The sequence below is a fragment of the Hoplias malabaricus genome, chromosome 9 (assembly GCF_029633855.1).
Source record: "Hoplias malabaricus isolate fHopMal1 chromosome 9, fHopMal1.hap1, whole genome shotgun sequence".
Classification (NCBI taxonomy): domain Eukaryota; kingdom Metazoa; phylum Chordata; class Actinopteri; order Characiformes; family Erythrinidae; genus Hoplias; species Hoplias malabaricus.
The window spans coordinates 32,833,866-32,861,543 of NC_089808.1; the positions used below are offsets into that span (position 1 = coordinate 32,833,866).

Sequence of the window (27,678 nt, forward strand, 5' to 3'; positions counted from 1 at the left end):
GCGGAATGCCTGGTTTATAAATGAGGTCTAAGGCTTTGAGTGACAGTGATTGATTCCATGTGGCAATCACAAGCTTAACTGGTCCCTTTAGTGGCAGTGGGTTTTATGGAGTTCAGCAGTTCAAAGTTTTTTGCAAACTTTCTGCAGTTTGTGTCGACGTGAAACTGTCTCTTACAGGATGAATCCCCATTGTTGGTTGAGTGTGCCTCCTAAATCTACGGATTATTTTGGATTTCTCACAGTAAAACTCCACTGTTGCCCCCTAAATGCAGAGCCAAGCCCACCAAAGCACTTTCGCTCATGTCAACAATAGTGAAGTTGGTGGACGCTCTCCAAACCTGAGCTAGCAGTGCTGAATACAAACTGTCAAACTACCATCCATCACGTTATGTTAAAATGATTGCTGAAAAGTGATGTGTAATCTCTCTGAAAGATCTGGAGGCCAAACAAAGAAAGCTTTCAGGAAAAGGGGAGAATTCAGCGCTAGAGTTTTCTTTTAATTGAGTGATAATAGCAGGTTCAAGGTTTGTACTTCAGAGAAGAATTAATAATATTAACTTGTTCCATTGAACATGAAGGGAAAGAAATAACACTGAATGGCTCAAATTAACCCCCTCCCTTCTTTTTTTTCCTTTGGTCAAAGGGAAAACATCTCTCTGTTTTGAATGCATTTTTAGCTGATTGTGCCAAATTGGTTTTGTGGGCAGGAACATTCCTCACGTCAGGTTGATTTTATGATTTCACTCAGTTTATAGCCTGTCTGAAGTCATTTCTGAGCCAAGCCAAACTGACTTAGCCGTTTTAAAGTTTTGTTAATGTCGTGCACCAAAGCTCGTCTGTGGGGATTGGGTGAGATATACTAACAAAGAGCATAAAAAACCAGGTGATTTCTGGGTGATAATTTATCATGTTTATACTAATATTAAGTGTACCTACTTTATCAGATGTGCTCTTGGTAAGTATTTCCCAGTTCTCTGCGGTTTTGGCTCTGACTGTGTGGTTCTTGTATTTAGGCCTTGTGATGCTGTTTCTTCTTGCTGTTGTCTGCTCTCAGAAACCCCAGTACTTTAGACAGTAGAGACAGCACAGGCCAATATTGTACTGATGTCATGGCGAGTTAACTTGATAATGAGGCTCAATAACCACTGCTTTTGATTTGACTCCCTTTGAATGTTTGGATTATTCCTTTTTGTTTGTGTTGTTGATTAAGGGTTTCAGTTAGGTACTGGACTGGTGAAACTGTTCAGTAAAAACCAGCCAAATTTGTGAGGATTTCTTAAATGTGCACCATTCCACAAACATTTTCCACTCACGCAGTTCAGCCACTGACACTTTTCAAGTTCAAGGCTATCTGTTTTCTCTCTGGTGTATTTTAGCTTCATTTGCTCATCATTTATCTTCACAGGTGGACCGCATGTTGTCAGGAAAGATGGAATATGTTAAAGGAAATAATGTCATTTTTAAGTGTTTTAAACAGCTCCTCTGAGGATATTAAAAGCCACTGAAAGTCAGCTTATATTCCCACCATTATTCAGCTGGTTAAGAGCTAACGGATTGTTTACATATTCTTTATCAGATCATTTATAAGTGTCCACACGTTTACCTTCCTTCATTATCCATTCATAATGCGGGACGGTCCACTGACACAGGCACTCAGAGGTGGATAGTAACTACTTACATTTATTCAGCTGCATGAACAGAAGTACAATATTGATTGGTTTGTAATTTGCATTGATGAATTAATTAATACATCATTTATACATTTGTCTGTTACTGCTTTTCAAACTGTAATACTTTGACTTCTATTCAAGTAAATTACTGAATTATTCTGTTTTTACTCATTTCTATGTCAGCCCACAGCATTTAGTTACTGATTCCTTTTTGCATTTGATCTCATTCTGTTTTGTAACAGCATCTGCTTCAGAGTCCAATTAGTATCAAAACGATCCCAAAAGAGAGGAAGAGAGTACACACAACTTCCTGTCTTCATAGAGGGCAGATGTATAAAGAAGATCCCTCACAGTGCTCTAATTTACTCCATACTTATGTAGAGATTTAGCTGCTACATGTTTTGTCCTTTTATTTTTTTATTTAGCATGTTTTTTTGGGGAAGGTACTTTTGAAAAATTATTTAACACGTAACAATAATATCGTTTGAGTACAGATTTAAATTATACTGTCTCAGCTTGTCACATTCTGTGATGTCAGAGTACTGATTCTCTGCAACATTAGAACCACAAATATATGGCTGGAATTTTACTCAAACTTCTTGCAAACTGTTTCAATCCAGAAGCTTGTGACCAGCATTAGAAAACGGTCATGAAACTCTTTAACACTTAAACATGTACCTGGTTTTTCCTACAGTATTGGGATCAAAAGATGATCAGACAAGTCTTATTTATTCGTACACTGCATATTGGAGTTACAAGACACTTTACTGACCTGAAACCTGTTTAGAAATGTTTAGGTGGTCACTCTGGAAAAGAGCTTCCGTTAAATATCATACATTTAAATGCACAAGTATACAGGACGTTTACAAGCGACAAGGCTCAGCTCTGAGTTCAGTCGATGCTAAATCCGTGTCTGTACATAAATGATTGTTCTCTGTGTAATTCATGAATACTCTCTGTGAGGCGAAGTGTATATTTTTTCTTATTTAATAGAATGGAGTTGCTGTAACAGCACAACCTTCTGGTGATATGTGAAAATGGCATCCAACATGTATGTGTCCTCAAATCCTCAGATGTTCAGAGTTTCAAAGTGAGACTACAGAATTTGAAAGATCATTTCAGACAAAGTGAATTAACCAACAAAGTGTCTTTGCGGCACAATTCATTATTGCTTATTGTTAGTAAAACACTTCACATTACGGTCTCCTGTCTTACTAAAAGTTATCAATATAAAGTTGAGACCAAAGTTGTACATTTCCACAAGGAGTCATTCCAAATAAACGCCAAAAGACTTATTTATTTTAAGGTTTAATTTGCTGCATCAGATTTTCAGTGGCTCGGTTGTTTATATGCACTGTTGGTATTGGGTGGCTTGGCCTTTTAATTCCAGAACTTGAATCAAACTCTTACGGCATCCTTATACAAACTTCTCACAATGTTTCTCTGGGATACTAGACGATTGCTCCTGACAGAACTGCTGTAATTCAGTCAAGTTTCAGCTTTCTGGTGAATCCCTTGAGGTCAGTTCAGTATTTCTAAATAATCCTCCTCCTTCATGAAGCTGTCTTTCTGAAGTACATCAGTCGCTTTCCAGCTAAACAGCCCAAAACATAATGCAGCCACCCCCATGCTTAGGATGGTGTTCCTTTTCACTCCATACACAACTCTGATCATTATGGGCAAACTGTTAAATGTTTTGTTTAATTTGATCAGAGAACATCTCTCCCAGAGGATATGTCTTTGTTCTGCTGGTCACATGTAAACTACACTCTGGCTTTTATGCTAGTCGTCCTTTAGCCGTATGGGATTTCAGGTTATGGTGCTATATATGCATAAGGTATAAGAAGGTGACATTTTTTCCTTCTTAAACACACTAAACATATGTAACCGACTTCACCTCCATCCTGATATTTCATATAGGAGTAGGTCCAGTTAACACTTTAGCAGTTTCTGTCAGTTCCATAAATGGGTCAATCCTCCCCCGTGGGAGGGTCTTCAAGGTGAGAAGAACGCATTTGGTTTTAACTTGCATTGTGTGAGGGTGATATCTCTCACACACGTAGTACTAGAGATCATTGTATTTAACGAATAAGATTTTCTGGGTTTGAGCAGAGAATGGTTTATTATGGCTGAACAGCTCAGTAGATTCAGCTGCTGTGGACGAAAACCTGCCGATGTTTGTGGAGCATGCAAGGAAAGCAGGTGTCTAAGTGTATCATCACATCCTCTGCTTCAAGCTTTTTTTCTGAGCTCCACAGCACACAGCCACACGTGTTTGCATTTTCAGCTTCCTTCTCAGTGCCTTTCCCACAGCAACGTGAGAAAACAAAGAAGAAACGTATCCTTTCCACCTCAGCAAGAAAATGCTACACCAGTTGGGCAATTTGCTGCAGAACAGCATAGCACTCATAACTTCAGACAAGAAAAATAGATCCAGTTCAGATGTATTCCAATCCCGTTCCAGTCCATGTGTCCAGGGTTATTAAAAAACAATCTATGTTTAATGAAATGCAAAGTCATATGAGGTCATTTGGAATTTGGGGCTAGAGCCCGGAGGTTGTTAACTGATTGGTGCAGCAGGTCTGTGCTCAGTGAGTGAAAATGAACACCATGCTTTAATGCGCCAGGAGAGGCTGAAAGACAAGCAGACAGTAAAGCTGTGATCAGTAGCTGGGTTTGTGAATGGCACTTTAAATGGCTGTGGTGTGCAGCTTGCTTATGATCCATAAATCTTATTCCTCACATGTCCCTCTTCTATATCCCAGCAGAACAAGTGGTGATTGTCCTAGAAATGGTGTCTGACGAAAAGGAAACTTTGCGTACATATGACCCACATACATTTGTGGCATGTGTCATATTCAAATGTTATCTGTTACCTAGTATTCAATGCTAACTGTGTTACATAGAAAGGCTAATGTAGCTTTGTATAATAAAATATGTATGTATGTATATATGTGTGTGTGTGTGAGGCTCTTTATCTTAAGAGTTTATTTTGAGATGCCTTTGTTTAGCTCAATTTCAGATAATTATCTCAGTGTTATTATCTTAGCAAATCTGAGCCCAGTGTGAAACCATCATAAAATGCAGAAAAACTCAGATTTTTCAGCAGGAGGCTCCTTTGTCTAGAAGAAAATACAAAGATATTTATCTCTCTTGCAGTTTGAGCAACTTGAAGGTCTGCAAATCAACATTCAAACTATTGGCAAATGTTTAAGAAAGTCATTTTTTATAGAATATAACAAAAAGTCAACTTGTATAACATCAGTCTCCTCTGATTGTGATTTGTTGACCCATCATTTTACCTCATAATGGTGGGATAGAAAGCCACAGCACTGTGGATGGCTTTGAGCGTTTACTTTTCTGGACCCCGTACATGTTTTTGGGGCTAGCGTTATATTGGAAAAGCTAAATCCCCAAGGAAAATGGAGCTGCCTCTGAGATTCTATCTGAGTAATCTACAAATTGTCTGCACACATCCAGTTCCACCATATGAATTTAATGAAACATCTACACTATTGTCACATGCCCTGGTCAATAATCCTGAAAACGAACTCATCCTTTGGCATCAAAGAGTCTGTGGATACCTTTGGTTTTTTTCTGAAACATTTGTGAAGACACTATTGAGCTTGATTACATATTCAGAAACTACTATCCTAATAAGATTGTACAGACCACAATGAAGTAAAAACAAGACTGTAGGAAACAATAAGTGCCAAAAAGATTCAGCTGCATACAGTTACCTCTAAACAAGTTTTAAGTTCATAAGAGCAGGCCGGATCAGAAACTAAATAAAAGGTCTGGAGAGTTTGGCTCTTGGACGTTTGTGGCAAAATGTTGCTGTCTGAACCAAACCTTATATATTTCCAAAATACTATCTTTAAAGGAGAATGCACAAACATTCTGAACCGCATGTGGAACTGAATGCAACAATGGTTTATAACAAAGTTATTTTGAAGCATTTCTATTGGTTATCGTGAAATTTTGACACAACATAAATATCCGCATTTGTTTTCCAATTATGTCAAAAAATGAAAAATGACAAAAATGGAGATGTTTATTCCTTCACCTGTAAATTTTGTAGAAACAAGCTTTAGTTCTCACTGATGAGAGGCAATGAAATTTACACTTCATACAAGCCATTCATTTTCTTTGTCTCTAATGAACTTGATGTGTTTCTTGTATCCCCAACAGGGTCCACCGGGTCCGAAAGGTGACAAGGTAAGCAACTTCCTTTCAGCGGTTACTTTTTAACGTGCCTCAAAAATTTTCTAACAATCTGTGCATTTTCTGGAAAATTCGCACTGTCATCAGTTTATGCCTCTACTATATGAAATTTAATCCAGAAAATTTAATTAAGACCTCTCTCAGCTACTTTGGTTTAAAAGAGAATATATATCCCCTAGTGCATAAACTATCAGCATTAATAATTTTCATGTTATTTCAATGACAAATTCTCATTCATGACACCAACATGTACATTACAACAACTGCTGCCCTTCCCAACCGCTCCCCTATGAAACCCTTTTATTTTTTTCAGCATATTATGCCTTCACTTTGTTCCTAAACAGGATCCATTCCATAAGGAATGTATTTGGGTGGCACTCTGCTGCCAATTCTCCTGCAATGTGAAGTGGCCCTGACCTCAAGGCTCATTTCGGAATATCTAAATCCCCACATCGTTCACAAATCCAGAGTGTGCTACATTATTGCCTTCACACCAGGCACCAGGCTGAAGTGCTTTAACGCTTCACTGAGCATCCCTCTATAAAACCAGTGCCGAGCATGAGAAATAACCGCGCCGTTTCTTTATTAGTGTGCAGACCAGGCCACCAATCCATACCAGTGAAGCGCCAGGACGGACAGATTATAATCATATAAATATGTGAGGATTCCTCTGCTCCAGCAGCATGGAGGGGTGCCAAGGGTCTTGACGGGACCCTGTGAATAGGACCACAAACCTGCACCGGCTAGTTGGTTGGTAACTGTATCATTTAGGCATTAGTCACATGATAAAGCCTGGGGACAGCATCTCTGAAGCAAGGCCCAGTGATGTATCTTTCCCATTATAACTCATAATTTAAAACATGAATGCAGACATAAACATCTCCCTAAGCATTTGGATGGCCAGAAATCTGGGACAATTAGGGTTTAAATAACCAGCCGCAAGAAGTGGATAATTGACAGTTATCTAAATGAGATCCACTCGTTCAGAGGTTGAGAGCTCATCTCGCCGCAGTCACTGCCATTTAGTGTTTGTTGTAACTTTCACCACAAAAGCCCCAAGACCAACGCAGACTGTTCTCTGAAGCCCTTCCAGCTTCAGAGCTCTGTTTAACAGGGGTCATCAAGCATCATTTACTCCCAGGCTTAAGTCACGTGGCTGCGTGCTCCTGTTATTAAAAAATGAGTTGCTGTTACTCTATTTTTAATCACACAGCCTCGCAAAGGAATTTTTTATCACTCACATGTTGCTCTTGGGAGGCTCAGGAGACATTAAGATGATTCTCCTAAAGATTTTTGCAGAAACAGTTCAGCTAAAACTCAAGAGGAGACACACTTGATATTCCTGGGAGAAATATCTGAGCAGCAGGAGACTTGAACCTAGTCTTTCCATCTGATCTTGTCTAGGAGAAACTGTAAAGTCACACTATGCAGTTCTAGTTTAAATTTTTTCTTACTGTGGGCTATTTCTCCTTCATACATGTGTGCACCCAAATATTTGCACAGACAATAAGTAAGCTGTAATTACAGATTAAAGTTTTTACACAAAACTGTTCCTGTATTATGTTAAACCTTCATTCAGAGCTCTTTAGAAAAACGCCTGAAGTCAGAATTGCTCGTAGTGGTGTTGATAGGAAACAGATGTCTTGAGTGTTTTATGATTCTAAAAATAAATAAATATAAAAATAAATGAATGGTTACAATTTATCTGCTTGATTACTGAGACTTTTATTTACATTAGTTGTGAGTTAAATTTTTCATGTTTAACATAAACATAATGTTTACATCTTTCCATATATAATCTAATAAGATCGGCATCGGTTCACTGATCAGTTTTCTTTTCCACACTTCTTTCCTAACCCTCTGTCAATTTGGATGGTGAATAAAGCTGCTATATTTGTAGACACCCTGACACCGGGTTTCTATTTCCACCACAGGAATCTGAGTCAACTGGTCTCTTTATACACTGAACAATCACTGGGTTAAGAACACCTACCTTGTATCTACATTCATTGTCTGTCCACCTCTTTCTCTGCATAATTTCTTATCCCCATTTCACCCTGCTCTTCAGTCATCAGGACCAGCAGAGAGCAGGTATTATTTGGGTGGTGGCTCATTCTCAGTGCTGCAGTGACACAGACGTGGTAGTGAGGCGTTAGCATGTGTTGTGCTGGTACGAGTGGATCAGAAACAGCAGTGCTGCTTGAGTTTTCAAACGCCGATTCTATCCTCTCCTTTAGACACACTTACCTCATCTTGCATAGATGTAAAGTCAGAGACAGTAGCTCATCTGTTGCTGCACAGTTTGTGCTGGCCATCTTCTAGTCCTTCATCAGTGGACAAAGTATGCTGTTGGCTTGTTATTTTTTTTTTTGTTATTTATTTATTTGTTTATTTAAAAACTCTAGCAGCCCTGCTGTGTCTGATCCACATACCAGCACAAAGCACATTAAAACAACAACACCGCATTAGTGTTATTGCAGCACTGAGAATGATCTATACCCAACTCATACCTGTTCTGTGGTGGTCCCTACCATAGAAGAGCAGGGTGTATGCAGAGAAATAGGTGGACTACAGTCTGTAATTGTAGAACTACAAAGTGCTCCTGTATGGTCAGTGGAGCTGGGAGATTGGACAATGAATGTAGATATGAGGTAGGTTCTAGTGTTTCATAATTCAGTGTTTGTCATCTTGGATTTGACTTGACTTGACTTGCATTTAAGTCATCCATGGCAGTGAAAACACACACACACACACTGAAGGAGAGCAGTGCTGTTCCTTCACTCCCACTGCCTCCAATGCTCCTGCTGGATGTCGGGGTCAAAGCAGTGACTTTCCAGTCCCAAACCTATATCCTATAACCTCTATCCATTAGAGCACAGCAAATAGTGTTTTAAATCTGAATTTTTGTAAAGCTGTTTTGTGACATCCTCGAGTTGTAAAAAGTGCTATACAAATAAATTTGACTTGACTAGTAATAATAATCATTAATAAATTCCAACCTTTGTCATAAGACTCTACGTCCACTCTACAAACATCAGACCCAAACGTGTGAGCAAGTACGGAGCACGCTTTAGCTATTAGTAACTGCACCATGAGAAGCTGTTTTATCTGAACTAGCTTCAGCTGTCTAACTGTCTTGTATAAAAATACAATTTATGTGAACACCATAATCTCAAGAGATTGCGATTGTGGTGTTCCCATTAAGTTGTATTCATATTTTGTAGTCAGTCAGGTTATTAACATATAAACAGACTGGAAGTAAACATAGCTAGTGACGAAGATTTTTTAATGTGTAAACGTAATCCATTTTTTCTTTCTTTATCCCGCTCATCAGTGGTGTTGCTCAGGATGATGTTCTGTGTATAGCAGTATAGCAGTTACAAATCATAATCACTTGGAACTGTTTAATTGCTGGTGTTTCTCGCTGTGGATTTCTTGTACCTGGCATCCAAAGTGGTCCTTCCCCAGACTCCTCTCATTGGATCTAATCTTGTGAACAAATTTACTCCAAACAAACATTGGCACTTCTTTAAGGAGTGCATTTTCCTGCTTAGCCCCATACCTTTTACTGAGCAGTACTACTCAGTGCTCATCCTCTCTGCTGCTCTACTTAAAGCCCTGGCCAGTGTGTGTGTCCAGAAAGAGCCTTAGAGAAATACAGGCTGAGTCATTTTAAATCACACCACTGCTTAGTCACAGTGCTGCTGGCTCACACTTAGAGAAACGCTCAGGGCACGTACAAAGCTAGCCAAAAGACTAAATGATATGGTGGATGTTCCCTCTTTTCAGCCACACACACACACACACACACAAACACAGACATTTGCACTTTCTCCTCTCCACTCTGAGCTCCAGCTCTTGTCCACATCAACATGTGTTATCATAAGTGATTTCACCCCTCAGCCACAGGGGCATTCTTGAGTCTTGAGGCTGAGGGTATTAACTTACTTCATCAGTGTGTTTTGAATTATGTCTAGATGGGACTCTTCAGTACCTATATGTTTGATATTATAAATGGTGTATTAAATTCTCTCAGTATTTATGAGTATGATATTTTCTTCTCTCTCTCTCTCTCTCTCTCTCTCTCTATAGGGCGATCAAGGCGACCAGGGGCCACGGGTATGTGCTGAGCAGCAGCATGCCCTTTATTTTCTTTCTGTTTTCGATGTGTTGATGAATGTGTGTTATGTCTCATGGATGGAACAGCCCAGGTGCTTGCCATTGTGTGGACAGTGCGTGTGATTTGAACTTTCCAAGTAAAACAAAACTCTGACGGAGCGAGTGAACGAGGCACTGGGGGGTTGAACTATAAACACCTGAGGAAGCCATTAAGAAAAGGTCCATGCCCTCGGACCACTAGTACTGCCTTTCACAAGGCTGTCTGCTCTGGTGGATGGAACCAAAACAAATTTGAGCTTAAGTTTAATGCAGCCTGATGTAGCTGAGACCTTTCTGTTAGAAAAAAAAATGAGCCCAGTGTTCATTTCTACTTCACAGTTGAGCCGAAAAAAATTGTCAATTTTATATCAAGGTTTACCTGCACATTAAAAATCTCAGGAAATCCAATGTTGAACATATTCTCAATTATAGCTTGTAACATTCAGCAGCCAAGCTTCTAGTCCCCAAAATGGATGTGCTGGCCTTGGCAAAATAAGAGGCTTTAGTTTTAAACACAGAAAGAAAAATATCATAGCAAGTGAATTCATCTGAAATGTAGGCGATACAATTTTTCTTATTAAGACATTTTTGAGAGAATAGGTCTAAATCCACTGGTAGCTCATTTGAATATAATAAGTAAATAAACGTGAACATTAATCTTTCTTTGGATTAAAAACCATGACAATGACAAGTTTAAAACAACTACAATCTTGAAATATTCAACTACAACTACAATGTTTCATATGTTTAAGATGCCTCAATCACAATTACAGTGTAAATTATCAAATAGAAATATCACAATCAGATATTTTCCTCAGATCGTTCAGTCCTACTTCACAGTGACACATGAGCACTACACGCTGAGAGATCATTTGACGGCTCTAATTATTTCCAGCTGAGTTGCTTGACATTTTTGATAAATTCACACCTCTTAGAGGACGATTATGAAGTGCACACTTTGCAACAGCTGGCAAATTATGAAATAAATCACTGGCATATCTCACTCCAGTATCTGCTTGCATGCAGAGGCTCACTTTAAATCACGGCTTTCGGGTCACACTCAATACAAGCTCCTGACTCTGAACAAGACACTGTTTGAAGTCTATTTGTCTTTATTGCATTAAGCGCTTGGCCTGGTCTTGCTCTCTCTCCCTCTCTCTCTTTCTGTGTTGCCCTGCTGGCTTTTTCTTTATATCTATTATATCTATCATCATCTGGGACAGACTCCAATGGGGTCACAGGAGCTTATAGTATCTCTAATTGATTTCTCCCCAAATGCAGGAGAATGCTGGGGTTAACTTATGGTGAATGAACATAGCCATAAGCCTAGTGTTGGACCACCACTGGACCCCTTAATCACATCTGATACATCCCACAATTTCTCACACAGGCTCCAACAAGGCCCTAGTGTGGAATGCCTCTTTCATTATGGGTTACTACATGCAGAGAAGTTCTCTCATCGTAGTGCTTTTTTTAGCTGCTTTTGACAGACAGCGCTGGTAGCAGAATCCCCTGATTTAAAACAAAATCACCTCTTTTGGAAACTGTTAAGCTGGATTTGCTGTTTGGTTAACCTTAACTTTACATGTAATTAGACAAAGATATAGTTTAATGTCACATTGTATGAATTTATTATAACCAATTATTTCTATTGTACTGTAAGAGGTGTGCACCAGATCAACCATTATTTTCAGGGTAATAGTGAATAGTTCCTTTTCGCTGTGGTAAGAGATTGAGTTCTTCTGGGAAAGAATTGCACTAAATGTTGAAACATTTCTGTGAAGATTTGATTGCGTATACGCACATGAGCATCAGTGAAGTTAGTTAATGGCAGATGGAGGATTAGATTTGTAATACAAACACCACACCATCTCATTCACAGTGTAACGCTGGTGGGTTTTATACCACTCTTGCCCATGTTTAGTACTGGGCATGGTGAACTTAAGCTCCTGTGTAGGTAAGTACTGTATATAATCATTTGAATAATACAGCAAAACAAATTGAATGACTAGACTTCAACAGAGGGTCAGCGGATGTGTATGAAATGACCAGTAGAGGCCAGACACTGCTCGGCTTTCCTCCAGACTAAATTCAGCTGGAATCCTGATCTTTCTCGTAGATAGAATTTCAAGGATTAGTGCATGATGTGTACATTGTAAGTGGGGAAATGGGGTCATCCACCATGAAGGAACTCAATCCTGTGCCACCGAGTAGTGAATGTAAGGGAATCCCCTTGCTTTCCCCACTGTGATCCATCTTATAGGACAAATAAACAGCAGCAAATACTCATTACATGCAGATGGAGAGTGTTTGTGTAATTAACTTTCCATCATAACCACTCCAGCCAATCACACAGAGAGCAGACTGCTAATACAGGAGAGGTTAGAACTGCTCATGACCTAATTAAATTACCCACCAGGAAGACATATTGACTTTGCACATTAAATTAGAGAGGAAATGTAGTGGGACGAAATTAAGGAGATTTTCTTAATGAGCAAACTAGGGAATAGGATATTTGTCCTTGACACTCTACTACTGGAAAAAAGTCAAACCAGATGCAGGTAGGTGTTCTGTCAGGGAGAAGAGAGAATTTTATGACTGGCTTTATAATGGACTACCACTTCGGACTACCCTTGTTCATAGACATGGACAGTATAAATGTAGTGGCTGTCATTTGTTAATTGCACTGAATAAATAAAGTTACATATATAATTATATTCAGATAAATGTTCACAAATCACTCAGATTCTACATCAAGAAAACTATGAAATTGTAAAGTTAAGATGGTTTTTAAAAGTCCTGGAAAATGACTCTTAATCTGACACTTAAAGTGGGCACTCAAATATTGCAAGAAATTACACAATATGTTCCACACCACCTTTCGCTTCCAGATGAACTGAAAATCAGAGTAGATGTGGGAAAACTCTTCATATCCCTGGGGAGAGCTGCTCCACCCACTGTTTCACATGTGCCAGGGTCATGGCTCTCCACCCTCCAGATTCCTCAGTTAAGGGGTTACAGGGGCAAAAGGTGAATAAGCGGCGAATAAAAAAGGCCCTAGTTACACAAACACAAGTGGCAGCCACCAGTGTGTTGTACTCATTAACGTGAATGAATGGATTGGGTTAGCATTCTAAAGAAGTGTGTGGTCCCCAAAAGTCTCTGATAAACTTTCAGAGCCATGACAAGTATGGCCTTTGCTATTGAAGCTGGAAGGCTAGTCGATCCGTGGAAGTTTTATTTGGGGTGTCCCTGCGTGTGAACATGTGTGCATGGTGTGTGTTATTTTTTACTTCTACATAGTTCGATTTTTCTGCTCGAGTAACAGTAGGAGTCCTGGGCAAAACTCCCTATAATACAGTTGTGTGTCAATGTAACATGATCGAAATTGCAAGTCACCTTGGATGACCATAATTGTAAGCTGTAAATGCATTTACATATAGACACATATATAGCTCCAGCTGTTTTCATGTAGTGGGCTTGAGATGTTGGGATTTACCCAGAATGCAATCTCTCCACAAATGTCAGAGGCATTATTCAATTTCCAAGATTTAAAAAACATATTCCAGGACAATGAGTTTCGCATGCCATGCCTCAGAAAGCCTTTAAAAAAGCCTTTAAAAATAAACGGATGTAAGATCACTCAGATGAGTTTTGTAAGATACACAACAGACCAAGGCTATCAAGCCGTCAGCTTTCAATCAGCCCTCTTCTTTATATCATTGAATCCATCTGCACTGGAGAAGCATAATCATCTGCTCTATATGAAACACTCCACAGCAACTTAAATAGAAACTGTTAGCAGAGGACAAAAAATAAATTGAGATACATAGAACGGATATCTTTAGCATTGGCCCCTTTGTGTGATGTAAAACTGGATAAGTGATGTCAAACTGGGCGGAAAATAGTGTGAGTACAGTACCTAAAAAATTTATAATCTCTAAAATGTATGGTTTTGTAACAACGGAATATGCTCTTGCCTTTAGGACAAAACATGATTTAAAACATAAAAATAAAACCCTGCTAGATAAATGCAAAGGAAAAATATTTTTAAATTTTTCTACAAAACCCATTTCCAAAAGAGTTTGGACATTGTTTAAAATGAAAATATGCACAGAAAGCAATGATATGAAAATAATATTAACCATTCATTGAACTGAAAATAGTACAAAGACAAATTTTCAAATGTTGAAACTGAAAAGTGTTATTGTATTTTGGGAAAAATTTATACCCATCTTTAATTTGATGCCAAAAATTTGGAACGTGTCAAGGAATGACTGATAAAAATTGTAAAAATCAGTGTCAGGTCAGTGACTTGAGCAGATCATCACAATACACATTCTGCATGGATTAAAACAACATTGTCCCATAGAAAAAAAACAACATATATATATATATATATATATATATATATATATATATATATATATATATATATATATATATATATATATATATATATATATATATAGTGCTAAACAAGTTAATATTTGCTACATGATGAAATCTATAATACTATAACAGAAACTCAAAATATTGAGCAGCTGATATCCTATATGAAGCAACAATGGAATAACATTTAACTTCCAGAACTGCAGCAATTAGTCTCCACAGTTCCCAAATGTTAACGTAGTGTTGTTAAAAGAAGAGGTGATGCCACACAGTGGTAAATATGCCTGGGTCTCCTGTTTTTTGAAATGCATAGCTGACATGCAGAGCCAGGATTGATTAATTGGTTTTGACAAATAAATGTGTGGATAACAGCTCAAATCATGACAATTACATACTGTCAATGGTTTGATTTTAAAACCTGTATTTTACTATGACTGTGTCTTCAGCTTCAGGCCCAGACAAAGCCATGGGGTCTACAGCAGCTCTTGTAGTTGTAAAAGAAAAGCAGGACAATTTGCAAATAGCTAGAATTCTCACTCAACCGCTTTGATATTGCTATTCTCACACTAGTCCATGTGTGCAGTAAAACTGTAAGAACTGCGTAAATCCACACCTAGTTTGAAACTGATCTACAGAGACACTGCAGTGAGTTCTTTTTCCTTGCCTTTGGGGAAAAACTAAAGTGCTCTCCTTTGGTTGACTTATGTTGGACATATTTTTTGTTTTCCACCACTCTGAGATATTAGGATAACACGTGGAGGGTTGCAGTGAGATTGACTGGTGGAAGGCTGTGGCCAAGTGAATGGTAAATAAAGCCAGTTTATATTAGCCACAGACATCTTGTAAAAGGTAGTAGGATCACTGCTAAATCGCACTGTCTCCAAGCAAATTGATCAAGCCTATCATAAAACTAACAGGATGAAGCCGAGTAGATCAGTGCCAGCTTTTGCTGGAGCACTGCACAAAAGACATAGATGCAGTGTTCCCCCATAATCCTCCTACTCCTGCTCCCTTCTTGTTTTGCGGTTATTAGGAACTGGCTGCGTAATATTCTCTCATTAGCTTGAGTTATTGTAATCTGGTTTGAAAGTGCATCTTCTTAACTTAAATGCTGAAACAGGAGACAAGCAGGGTTTCCTGGACTTCCATCTGTTCAATGAGCCGTTACATCTAAATCACTTCCCAAACATGGTGGTCTGAAATATCCCATAAATGCAGAACTTCCTTGTGTTTACAGCAACTATTTAAAAAAAAACACTGCTTAGATTGAGTCTTGAAATAATCATTTTAGTCTAGAATTAAGGGTTTTGTTATAAAGTAAACATTGTTACCACATAGGTTTTGCATATTAGGGCAAATCTGAACAATCAGGGACAACTTCCCCTGACAAATCCTTTTGTTCTGAACTGACAGGTGCTTGGCACACTACGAAGACGAGAACCTCAAAGTCACAAAGTTTAATTTATTTGGCACCTGAAACAGGAACACTGGGCCAAACTCATGCCTTGCTGAGATGAACTGGGTGGATCAGTCCAACTATTAACAGCACATTTTTGTATAAAAAAAGCTCAAATTGTATGGACAGCATATCCTGGGAGCTGTGATTCCTATGATGATGTGATGTGTGTGTTGGGTTAGTCCTGTGTTGTACGTGATGGTCTGCATTTGTCATGTGGTATGGTTGTATGGTTGTGTTTGTGTTGTCCTCAGGGACTTCCTGGTCTGCCCACCCTGGCTGCATTACACAGCAATCAAATCCTGACTGTGAAGGTTTGTGGGAGTAGCCGAGCGGCTCAGGCAGACCCTATGGCACACACACTGAGATACTGACATACATTCTCCGCATATTTGTCCTCTAGGACTACTCAATAACAACCCCACATCTGTGTCTGATTAATCCAGTCCAATCAATAGGTTCTATGCCCCCAAGCTACCAGCTGCCCCAATAAAACATGGGGTTCTTTTCTACACACTCTTCAGTGCCAAGGATGCAAATAGATGGAGAGACCCAACATTGCCAGCAGCATTGTCAAAAACAGAGCAGTAATGTGTAATTAATTAGAAACAGGGTGGAGGTTTTCTGTCACAGATATGGTCTGGTCTTCAACCATGGATATGGGGGAGAACAAGAGAATGGCACATTATATGATGGAGTGGCAAAATGTTTTTAAGGTTAATGCCCATGGTTCACTGCAGATCTACCACCCATTTAACACCAGTATAAATATTTCACACATAAAAAGATTTGGTAATTAAATTTACATGATAAATCTCTAAATTTACAATACTACACTTGATACGGCAATACAGAGAACCTACTCTTCATTCCTGTCATTTCTAGTCAGTGCAGTCATTGAATTCATTTAGTTTACATTCAAGAGATATAAGATGCTCTGAAAAAAAACAAGTGGAAAAACTGCAGGTCTAAACATGATAAATATATTATGAATCAAACAACCACAAAGAAATTAAGAGATGACCAGAAGTGCCTCCTTCAGATAAAGTCCAGTCATTTGAATGGCAGCACCGTCACTTTCAGTGTGTGCTGCTCCAGGGGTCTGGCTTGGCACTAGGCATTACTGTGATCACAGAGCTTTCTGTGAGCAGAAATCAACATTTTTCCTTGGGCCTGCAAACTCCATGTGGGTACCCCAGGCCCCGGAGGTGATAATTGTGGTCTTCAGCTGCCCAGCTTAGGCCAGGCCACTGGAAAAGTGTGGATTTCTACTCACGCGTGAAGGCACTGTACTGGGTTCTCTGACTCAACTTCTTGATCTAATCTATTTTTATGCTTTTTTTTTCCTCCATATATTTCTTCCACTTCCTCTTACTTCTGGGACCTCATGCAACTATCTCCTCTCCAACCTCTCTCTGCTCTGACCTTCGCTTCGACCTCTTGACCTCACACACCTGCTCAGATGGTCTTCCCTAAGATCAATCATGGCTTTCTTTCTGCTGATCAGCAGCTCATTAAGCGCCGGCTCATTAAGGTAGTGCTTGACCTCTCTCTCTCTCTCTCTCTCTCTCTCTCTCTCTCTCTCTCTCTCTCTCTCTCTCTCTCTCTCTCTCCCCCCACTCCTTCACAAGGCTTCTCCTCTGGACCGTTCACTTCCTCTTCATCTTCCAGACCCTCCTCACCAATCCTCACCCTCGGACTGGCCAAATCCTCTACAATGAATGGCAATCGTTCTGAGCTCACAGTGGTGTTTTAACACTATTAAGTCAATTTGTTCTTCATTTGCTTTAAAGTATCTCTTATTAATGGTGCAATACATTTCCAACATTTTCCTTTAATGACAAAATGAAGAACTCCTGTCCTCCAATGAATATTAAATAAGTTCAGTGAAACCACTGTTTGTATTTGTCATAAATGAAAGACTAAATAATACAATAAAATTGCAGTAAAAAAAAAGAAGAAATTGTTGCACTATACTACAGTCAAAGGTGGAAATACAGACAAGTTCATGTTTTAGCAGTAGCAATGCTGCTGAATTTATTTATTTGTAAATATAAATATATTAAGAAAATTATTTAAATAAGGAGCCCTGTGAAGGACTGGCGCCCCCTCCAGGGTGTATTCCTGCCTTGCGCCCAATGATTCCAGGTAGGCCCTGGACCCACCGCGACCCTGAACTGGATAAGCGGTTACAGATAATGAATGAATGAATGAATTTAAATAAGGATTAATAGGACATTAGAGTATAATGTGTTACAACACAATTTAATCAAATAAATTGTTTTTTGTCCAGAACCATGTTATCTGATTAAATAGGTCTGTATTGGCTTTCTGTGTTTTAGAAATGTATTGCCTTTTTTATTGAGCTGCTAATGAGCAATGAGCTGTGACAGTGGAGGGATCAGAAGCCACCTACTTTAATAAAAATTGACTTGCTCATTTGCCTGTTAGGATGAAATTACAGATGTTTTCTGTTTTGTAAATCATATGCGTTTTAATCAGCGTATATTTAGGTGGCACTTGGATGGTTTGAGAGTTAAATTTTTGTTTACACTAGTATATACTAGGATATATACATATATAATGTGTAATGAGAGCTTTTGTGATTGTTACTTTCCACCACTGCCTGCAGTTTCACATGTGAACATTTCTAGCTGTTGAAAACTATTGTGTTGCTTTATTCAACACAATCATCAACTTCCTCATTGAGACCCAACTGGTTGGAAGTCTGGAAAAAATTAAATGCAATTAGGCATTGAAATTCCTGCAGGAGCTTTTCATAGCAGAACTTTCATAGCAGAACTGAGGGAGGGTATCATGTCTGTAGTCCTGTAGTTGTGTGTAGTTACTGTGAGACTACACCCCCTACATGTTGTCTGTGATATCACTATATTCATTGCTCTTACTCTTTCACTACATTTTCCTCTGTTGCCGAAAGTTTTCCAATGATATGACTTTATCCTTCAGCTTCATACATTAATTTTTTCAGGGTGATCAGGGTCAAGCAGGACCCCCAGGACCACCTGGACCACCAGGCCCTCCTGGTCCCAGGGGACCCCCAGGAGACACAGGGAAGGATGGACCCAGAGGAGTTCCAGGGCTCCCGGTGAGTGGCATGTAAATCTTGCAAGGGGTTGTTCATCTTTTCTATCTTCCTCATTTATTTGTCAAGTTGAGCGTCTATTAATATATACTATACGGCCAAATGTATGTGGACACCTGCTCATTCAAATTTTACTTTAAAATGAAGAATAAAAATTAGGGTTGTGCATTTCTGTGAGGTTTTGATGGCATTCAGCCAGGTGACTACAGGGGTAGTAATGGGATCATAATCTCCAGTCTAACTTATCCTAAAGACATTGAGGTACGCTCCATCACCCCATTGAATGCAGTTGCACTGCCCCTCAGCATAGTACTGGAGAGCTGGTGCACCAAAAATCAGATGAATTTACTCATGTCCATAGGTTCTTCAAGTTTCATCCTTGTGTTGTGCTTGGTGCATTTTAAAAGACATTTTGTTCTTATTCAACTAAGGTTTGACATGAAAAATAATGCCAGGATTTCTAAAACTGTGTTGATTACTAACGGTTTTGAACAAATAATGAATAGAAAGTAGAGACGGTTTAACAGTGTAGTTTGTAAAGGGTTTAGTATATAAAGTTTTAGGTCAAAAATAAAAAAAAATTATCATTAAATGCTGTAATTACGTTGTTCCACTTCTCCCACGCTTTTTCCATTCATTTTCCTAGAAAGTGAGGAGCAATGGCAGGGTGTGGTGATGTGAAAATGCTGTAACCCGTACAACCAAGCCCATATCTCAGAAAGGCCTCCACTTCCAGAAATCTGTTTTTACCGCAGTGATTGATAGGCATTACTTTTGCTTTCCACCAAACATAACTCTTTCCATGTGTGTAATGCTGTCGGTGGCACAGTGTGTTAATTTATGTACATTCTAACTGTGAAAGATAAAATGAGGGAAAGAAAGGCAGAAAATGTGTCAATTATTGTAGCATCATAAAACCTTTCCAGGGCCCCGAACAGATCTCTGTTATTTCACGCTGAAATTATGGCAACATGTAAAAATATTAAGGGTTGTTTATCTGCTTGGCTCCAGGCTGAATCAATGTATTGTTTTTCATTTTTTCCAGTTCATGCTTCAGAAAGTGATCTAAGAATACGTCACTATTGGTTTTCATGCTTCAGAAGCAGTGTTCTGATAACAGTAAAGATTTCTGTTATTAAGCTCCCTCCCTTTGAGAACTAGTCCAGTTTATATGTGCACTGATAAAGAGAGAATACTGTTACTGTGCGGTGCAGCCATTGTGTGCACAGGCATTTAGTGGCATACACATCTTGCATAATCTCCATAGAAAAGCTTTAAATGGGATGTTTTCGAGCAGCTACAAACAATCCAATGCAAACAGTCAGCAAGAACGGTCCCAGCTCCCCAACACTGGCCTGTGAAGGAGTGAAACTGGGATCTCTGGAGTGATGGAAGACTAGGAGTAGTGTTTGTGGACCAGAATTGACCATCCAACATCAGTGTCTGACCTGACTTATCAGAGGATTAGAAGCTCTTACTACAGTGCATAGTGGACAGAGTTCTATGGATGCCCTTGACTTCAGGAAAAAATTTGAATGAGCAAAGTTCTAAAAAGAAAGACGTATCGTGTATATATATATATATATATATATATATATATATATATATATATATATATATATATAAGAGGATGAAGGATGAAAATAAATATAGTTTTTATTATTTCTCCTCATTGTTCATTGTAAACAAACTGGGAAATTCCGTAGGCAGTGGATTTGCCTTTCAATCAATACAAGATTCATGTTTATAAGCAGATAAGGAGATATATGATTTCAAATTTATGAAATATTCTTGTTATGCATAAATCCCTCTGCCATGTTTTTTATAATTCCTTGACATAATGACAGGTGTAATGTACATGTAAATTCATGTAAGGATATAAATGTACATGTATTTCACTGCGTAAATCACTGTGAAAGTATTTGAACATTTGGTGTTTAATAAAAAGAGTGTTTGAATGGTTGCCAGTACACCGATTGCCATAATTGTAATTCATGTTCCAAAATCTCATATTTAAACCTGTTTTGAACATGTTTTTTTTTCTTCATTTTCAGGGTGACCCTGGAACTCCAGGAGACCTTGGCCTGATGGTAAGCAGTTCATTCAGTGTAATATTTGACGTAGTAACTTGGAATATTTGCAATTGTACCATTTCTACACCTCATTAAATATCTCTCAGACTGGCAGATGCATCACTGCGAGTTAGTCGAACCCTCAGTGGATGTGCAGCGCTATTAAAAGAGAAAGATGGTTCCGGGAACAGACAGACCTAATGAAATGTGCTAATTGTGATGTTCCATTAGGAAGTAATTGCGGAGGTCAAAAATGCATGATGAGGGACTGATGAGCCGTTTGGAAAGCGCTGTATTTAGACGTATCCTGATCCATAAAAAAGCATGCATATTAAATTCAGAATGACTTAAAAGCTGCTCCAGCGATTTACCTGAATCACAGGACCATATGGTGGGAAAATTGTGCATGTCAGGTTAGTCTTAACTCCACCATTGTGCTGTAATTGGCAAAGCACTGAACTGTGTTGCCATCTAAAATAGCCAAAACCTATTTAAGAAGCTTTCTCCTGCCTAACATTAATCAATCAAGTAAAAACTTGTTCCTGTCAGTAATTCAGAATGATTTCGGAAATGAATGCAATTACTTAGATATGCTCTGTCTCATTTAAAAGAACCTGACCTACAGGCAGAGGTTACTGGGATTTAACAACAGAAATATTGGAAGCACTTGTTATGCCACAAGAGCTACATATTTCATGATGCCGTCTTTAAAATGTTTATTTTCACACATGAAACTAATTACTGGGGTCAAACTGTTCTAATTAACAGCAACTGGATGCTGCTTTTTGTGTTTAGCGAATAGGGCACTTAATGAAAGTTTCCTAATAAAAAAGGCACAGAATATATCAGGCCAGACCATGTAATGTGCTGCCAGAAAATGAGGCAAACACAGTGAGGGCAATGTAAGTTTTCTCAAGGGCACTGAGGTGCCAGAGCTGTGTGGAAAAGCGTGATGTTGGGTGATGTGGTCATTACTGCTGTTTTGAAGGGAAATCAGAGGGGAGATGTGGGTGGGGGATAATCAGGGAGAGATGTCTGTTTCAGAGCATTTGTATTTCAGTGCAAATTACAGTGGGTCATATTTTAATGATGACTTAGTAGTGCCTCGCTGACTTCTCTCTTAAAGAAACGAGAGAAAATGAATGTCAAAGCTAACACTGACTAATATGCTCTACATCTCACATTAGATTTGAAGAGATTGCTCATCGCATTCGAAACCCAAAGAAAGCCACTGTAAAAAGAAGGATGTCCCTTTTAATGTTCTATTCAGAATGACCTTAGGCCTTATGCTTCCAAATTTTTTGTATAAAGCATGACATTAATGTTCTTTTAACAAGAATCACTGACATCATCAAGGGATTCACTTGTACTTTAAACAGCACACTATAGTGTCCATGTACACCCGTGATTGCAGGACCCCTGTAATCTCTCAGAATCTTCTGTTTCTTCACCACATTAAGGGCCAACATAAAATTTGTAATATACATATTTCCAGCTGTTTGATGTCGAGATTCTGCTACCTCAGTTAATCTCAGAAAAAAGGTACATACACATCAGCAAATTTGTGTAATCTTAATGAAGACCTGGTTTGAAAGTGAGGAAGCCTAGTGTGTCTGACCAAATCACTTTGTTTTTCATGCTCTTTTACTGACAGTGGGGCTTTGTTAAATCATAAGACAGGTTTTCAGTGCACAAACAGATTAGAGCGCCAGCAAATGGTGAGAAAGCATCTTATGAATTTTATAAAAAAAATCATGAATATCGCCTTTAATTACCATGATGGCCATTTATTCATTTCGCTTTATCCCTCAATACGTTTAGGATCAGGGTGGGTCTGGAGCCCAAGGTAGGAACACACCCTGTATCAATGCACATTGAAATGGTCAGCATCCTGACATGTGTACACTAAAACAATCTCCATACTTAAGCATCCAAGCTACATCTGAGAGTATGTGGTAGTGGCCATTTAATAGTATTCTTATTATGCTAGATATCACCCCCTTTGGCTACCAGAAACTTTCAAATCTCCACAAATGTAACATTTCTGAGTGAATACGTTGCTTTCCTGTAATTTTAGAACTTCATATTCACATCATAAACCATTTAGGAACCTTTATTTTTAGGATTGTAAGGGAACACTGAGGCCAGCTCTGAGGCAGTAAACAATGCTTAAGAAAAATAGTTTTGGGAAAGAAAATGAAGACATGGCAAGATCATTATTTATGCAACGCACCCCAATGGGGGCCAGAGCCTGCTTAGCACAGTCTCGCGCTTATATGGAGATTGTGCTGTCAAATGGGCAAATTCCACAGTTTTCCAAAGACATCCAGGACATGTGGTGCTGGTTATGAAGATTAGGTTCTCGTGGAGCTGCTAGGAGGAGAAATAGAGAAATATTTGTAGGATCTTTCGAGAATCATCAGTGCCATAAGGTTGCTCTGGGGAAAATTAAGGGTCCCCCTGCTTTCCAGAGGTGGTTTGCAGTCTTGCGCGCAGCTTGCAATTGGGGGCTTGAGGAGGGGGCACTAAATATGGAACATCAGTGGATGTTCAGCTCTGTGGTGTTCTTAAAGGGCATGTGTGGAATCGTGCAGATGGAAGTTAATGTAGTGAATACATGTGACATTGTCTTTGAGATTTTCCTGGGGTTTCTGGTCAAAATGAGTGCTGTTTGTCAGAGCCAGAATTATCTTTATAATATATGGCATCATGACTTAATATATTCATTTGTTAATTACATAAAGATAAAACTGAAATTTCACCATTTCCTATTTTGAAATGTAAAAAAATGGGGGTTTAAACCTCACACCAGGTCACTGTCTTCCCTGCATCTGTGTTCCTCCATCTTCTCCTGTAGGTGATTTGGCCATGCGAAATTATTTGTACTGGGACCGTGTATATTGTGTGTTCCCACTTTACACCCAATGATTATACGTAGGCTCTGGACCCTCCGCAACCCCGAACAGGCTGAATTGGTTACAGAAGATGACTGATAGAATGAATAAATGTATAAATAACAGCCTATAAATATATATAAAACATGTGTAGGTTCTTTGCTCATTGTTTGTGCTGAAGACAATATAACCTCTGGGTCCTATATTTACCATTACCCTAAATTACCGTTTAAGAAAATCTGTTGTTGGCAAGTTTCTCTTCAGTGCCCCGTTTGAGAGTAAACCACTCAAAATGACTTTGTTTACATCACAATGATAGAATTAGGCAGAAACCAGTAGGATTCCCCTTTAAGTGAAAATGGAGGTCACTGAGGTCATGCCTGCTGTAAATGCGCATGGAACAGAATCTCTAGAGCACGGACTGCTCCAGTAAAATCTATTGATGAGTCAGAACACATCGAGCAGTCACATCTGGCTCTTCCCATTTACTTTCAGAAAAATGTATTTGTCTTTGAGAAAAAATGGAACTCAGGCAGTAGCCCAGAGGTGATTTCTAAAAGCCTTCCTTTCGCAGAATGACTTTGTATATATTCACTGCAGCTCAAGTACAGCTTTTATACACTTTCCTGATATGGCTCTGGGTAAGAGCTGCTTGGGGTCTGTTTAGTAATGAATAAGGCTTTCTGTTATTCAGCAGTGAACACAAGTTTCCTGCTTATTCATGTCCTCGATCCGATGCCTTTGATTCTGGGTAAAGCAGAAGTTCTTTCCTCTTTCTTTACTGGTTTCACTGTTTCAGGCTGAAGTATGCCACAATAGCTTTTGAGTTCTCCAGGCTGTCAAAACAGGATTGTTATTGGCTAGTAGCCAATCAGTCCATTGTAAGTGATTTTCAGAGAAGAGTTTCCACTTAAGCTGTCATACAAAGAGGGGAAAGGAAGGAAATGATCGAAAAGGAGAAGCATTGTTTATCACTTGAGTAAATGCCTAATAAATGATTTTCCTCATGTTGTCTTTCAATCACAGAAGGACTGCTTGAACGCCGGAAACAAAGCTTTGGTTTAAGGCTTGTTTAGATTTAGAATATAGGGCGGTGTAATGTCTCTAGGGACAGACCATAAATTCTGTTTAAAGGCATATGGACAATTTCTCGGCTCCTGGTCTCTTGGGTTCTTGGGCTCCTGGGCTCTTGGGCTTTCAACACGATATTTAGCAAGGGATTTATTGCTCACGGGAATGGCGAGATTGCTGAAAATGATACCTCAAACATGGCTTGAACTTGTCCTCAGTATACACCATGATTCATTGCCATAGTCAGAACTGAACCTTTGGTAAATTAGACAGAGAAAGCCGAGATCTGTCAGGCAGATAACAGTTTTCCTGTTCTGGCCTTGTGCTGGTAGACAGAGGCAGGATCAGGGGAATCTCTGGATCTCGCCCAGTGAAGAGGCCTGTTATATGAGTCAAATGGCGTCTCCTGAAATCTCCTTCGCCCAGAGGCACAAGAGTTGTTGGCGAGTCTTTGCAGCCTGACAAAAAGTAAAGAGGTGATGAAGCACAGTACTCCCTGAACACTCCAGGGCCAAGGATGACTGCAGACACTACTGTGATTGCCTTTGTCTCTGAGAACTTACGTGTCAATCAGGAGTTCCTCTAATGCAGAATTAGACCTCAGACACACTCTGGTTCCACTGGGGTTCCTTGACCCTTTCTGACCTAAACTGCTGTTTGTTAGATTCTCACATAAGGGTGGGCAGTATGCTGAAAATGTTAGTATTATCGTAATGAAATATGATTCACGTTGTTTCTGAATAAATCTGGGATATATACAGTGCTTCTGGAAAATTTGAGCATCACATAAATGATTACATTTAGAAGAACTTATATATATATATTATTATAATTATAATAGTGGCATGGTGGTGAAGCAGGCAGTGTCACTGTCACACAGCTGCACGGTCCTGGTGTTGTGGCTTCCAGGCCTGCTCCTGTGAGGAGTTTGGTGTGTTCTCTCCATGTCTGTGTGGGTTTCCTTTAACAGTCCAAAAACACACATTAGTAGGTGAATTGGCAACTCAAAAGTGTCCGTAGGTGTGAGTGTGTGTCACCCTGCAAAGCACTGGTGCCCCCTCCAGGGTGTGTTCTTGCCTTGTTATTCCGGATAGGCTCCACACCCACCACGACCCCAAACTGGATAAGCGGTTACAGACAATGAATGAATGAATGAATTATAATTGTTTCCCATTGCAGTCATTTCTTTTGTTTAAAAATAGACATGCAGCAAAATAAATTGAAATAAAATCGTTTTACATTGAGTTTTATTTTATTCTTAAATTATATCAAAGGAAGAGTCCTGTGTGCTAATCATCAGAAAATGATATGGTGTGTGTGCACATGCACATATACCTGAGCATTCAGCTGCTATTGCACACAGGGCTCCAGAATAATTTAGCTGCCACTCACAATACTTTTGGGGGCTTATGCTCCTGACCCTCCTATATTCTGAATTGAACTATATCCTGTTTTCAGTGGGGGACAATAAGATTGTCACCAAAAATAGAAAAAATAACAAGTATTACCAAGATTATGGTTATTATCAGGAATTGGAGCTCATTAAAAAGCACAATATGTGATTCAGCTGAAGGAACAAGCTGAAGGAACAGAATAGGGATTTTTCTTTTTTCCTTCAGAAATGAAACAAGGCATTGATTGTAATTCTTGCTTCATCCAACAGGCCTTAGGGGCCTGTTCTAACTACATGCAAACCATTGCATGGGCAGGGCGAGTGATCCCTAAGGACCAGACTGGCAGAGCTGATGGTATTATTTCATACCTTATGACTCGCTTTTTTTCTGTCCTTTTCTATTTCCAGGGACCTGAGGGCCCTCCAGGATCTAAGGTACGTTTCTGAAGCTATCCTTTACAAGCCAAACAGTTGATCTTATTGTAGAGATTCATGAATCATAGCAACTGGGTGATGTATTACAACACTGATTTGACATGAAGCACAACGATGCATTCAGGCTGAAATCCTCATCTATTGTAGACATTGTGTCTGGAGCATGTAATTCAACTTCATTTGAATGTTAGGGACTGGAGGTACTGGAGGTTGAAAAGACTGCAATCAAAAACAATTTTTGGAGTGAACAAAACAATAGGATTCGATTGGGCACAGCTGTCACTGGAAAGACTGCAACTAAGTGAGAAGCATAAACAGAGAACTCAAGTAAAAGAACAGCAACTGGACTGTGTCCTGCTTTCAGGTAGCTCCAAGTGTTTTCCAGAGTAAGACTTTTAGAAAATAGCCGTCAGAGCCGAAGGTAATCAACATGCTCTGGTATGTCTCAGGGGGCCGATGACACACTGCTGTGTTAATGACTCTCAAACCATTTGTCCCACCTAAGGCCCTCATTTGGACATTGCATTTACATTCATTGCATTTGGCAGACATTTATTCAGAGCTACTTTGTATTTTCATTCTGTTGCAGAGGTAGGATGCACTTTTAATGTATGCGCAGTTTGATATGTATCATACCAATTAAATGATTAAATAAAAATCTACTACAGAGATAATTTTAGACTCTAGACTATTACATTTAGAACTCATGGGTTCTGTTTATACGTATTGCTTTGTAGTTTCTGTATTTATCCCTGTCAGCCAGCATAATTCCATCTTGTAAAGCTCCATAAGGAAAGCATTCATGTTTGA

At 39.1% G+C, this 27,678-nt stretch overlaps 1 protein-coding gene across 1 annotated transcript in view; it reads left to right on the forward strand.

Moving 5' to 3' along the window:
- LOC136707807 (collagen alpha-1(XXV) chain) overlaps nucleotides 1-27,678 on the forward strand; it is a 221,528-nt gene that overhangs the window by 150,932 nt on the left and 42,918 nt on the right. The window contains exons 5-10 of the mRNA XM_066682067.1: nucleotides 5,862-5,888; nucleotides 9,987-10,013; nucleotides 17,363-17,434; nucleotides 18,890-19,006; nucleotides 21,058-21,093; nucleotides 26,842-26,868. Of these exons, the coding sequence (XP_066538164.1) occupies nucleotides 5,862-5,888; nucleotides 9,987-10,013; nucleotides 17,363-17,434; nucleotides 18,890-19,006; nucleotides 21,058-21,093; nucleotides 26,842-26,868 (306 nt within the window). The remainder of the gene's footprint in view (nucleotides 1-5,861; nucleotides 5,889-9,986; nucleotides 10,014-17,362; nucleotides 17,435-18,889; nucleotides 19,007-21,057; nucleotides 21,094-26,841; nucleotides 26,869-27,678) is intronic.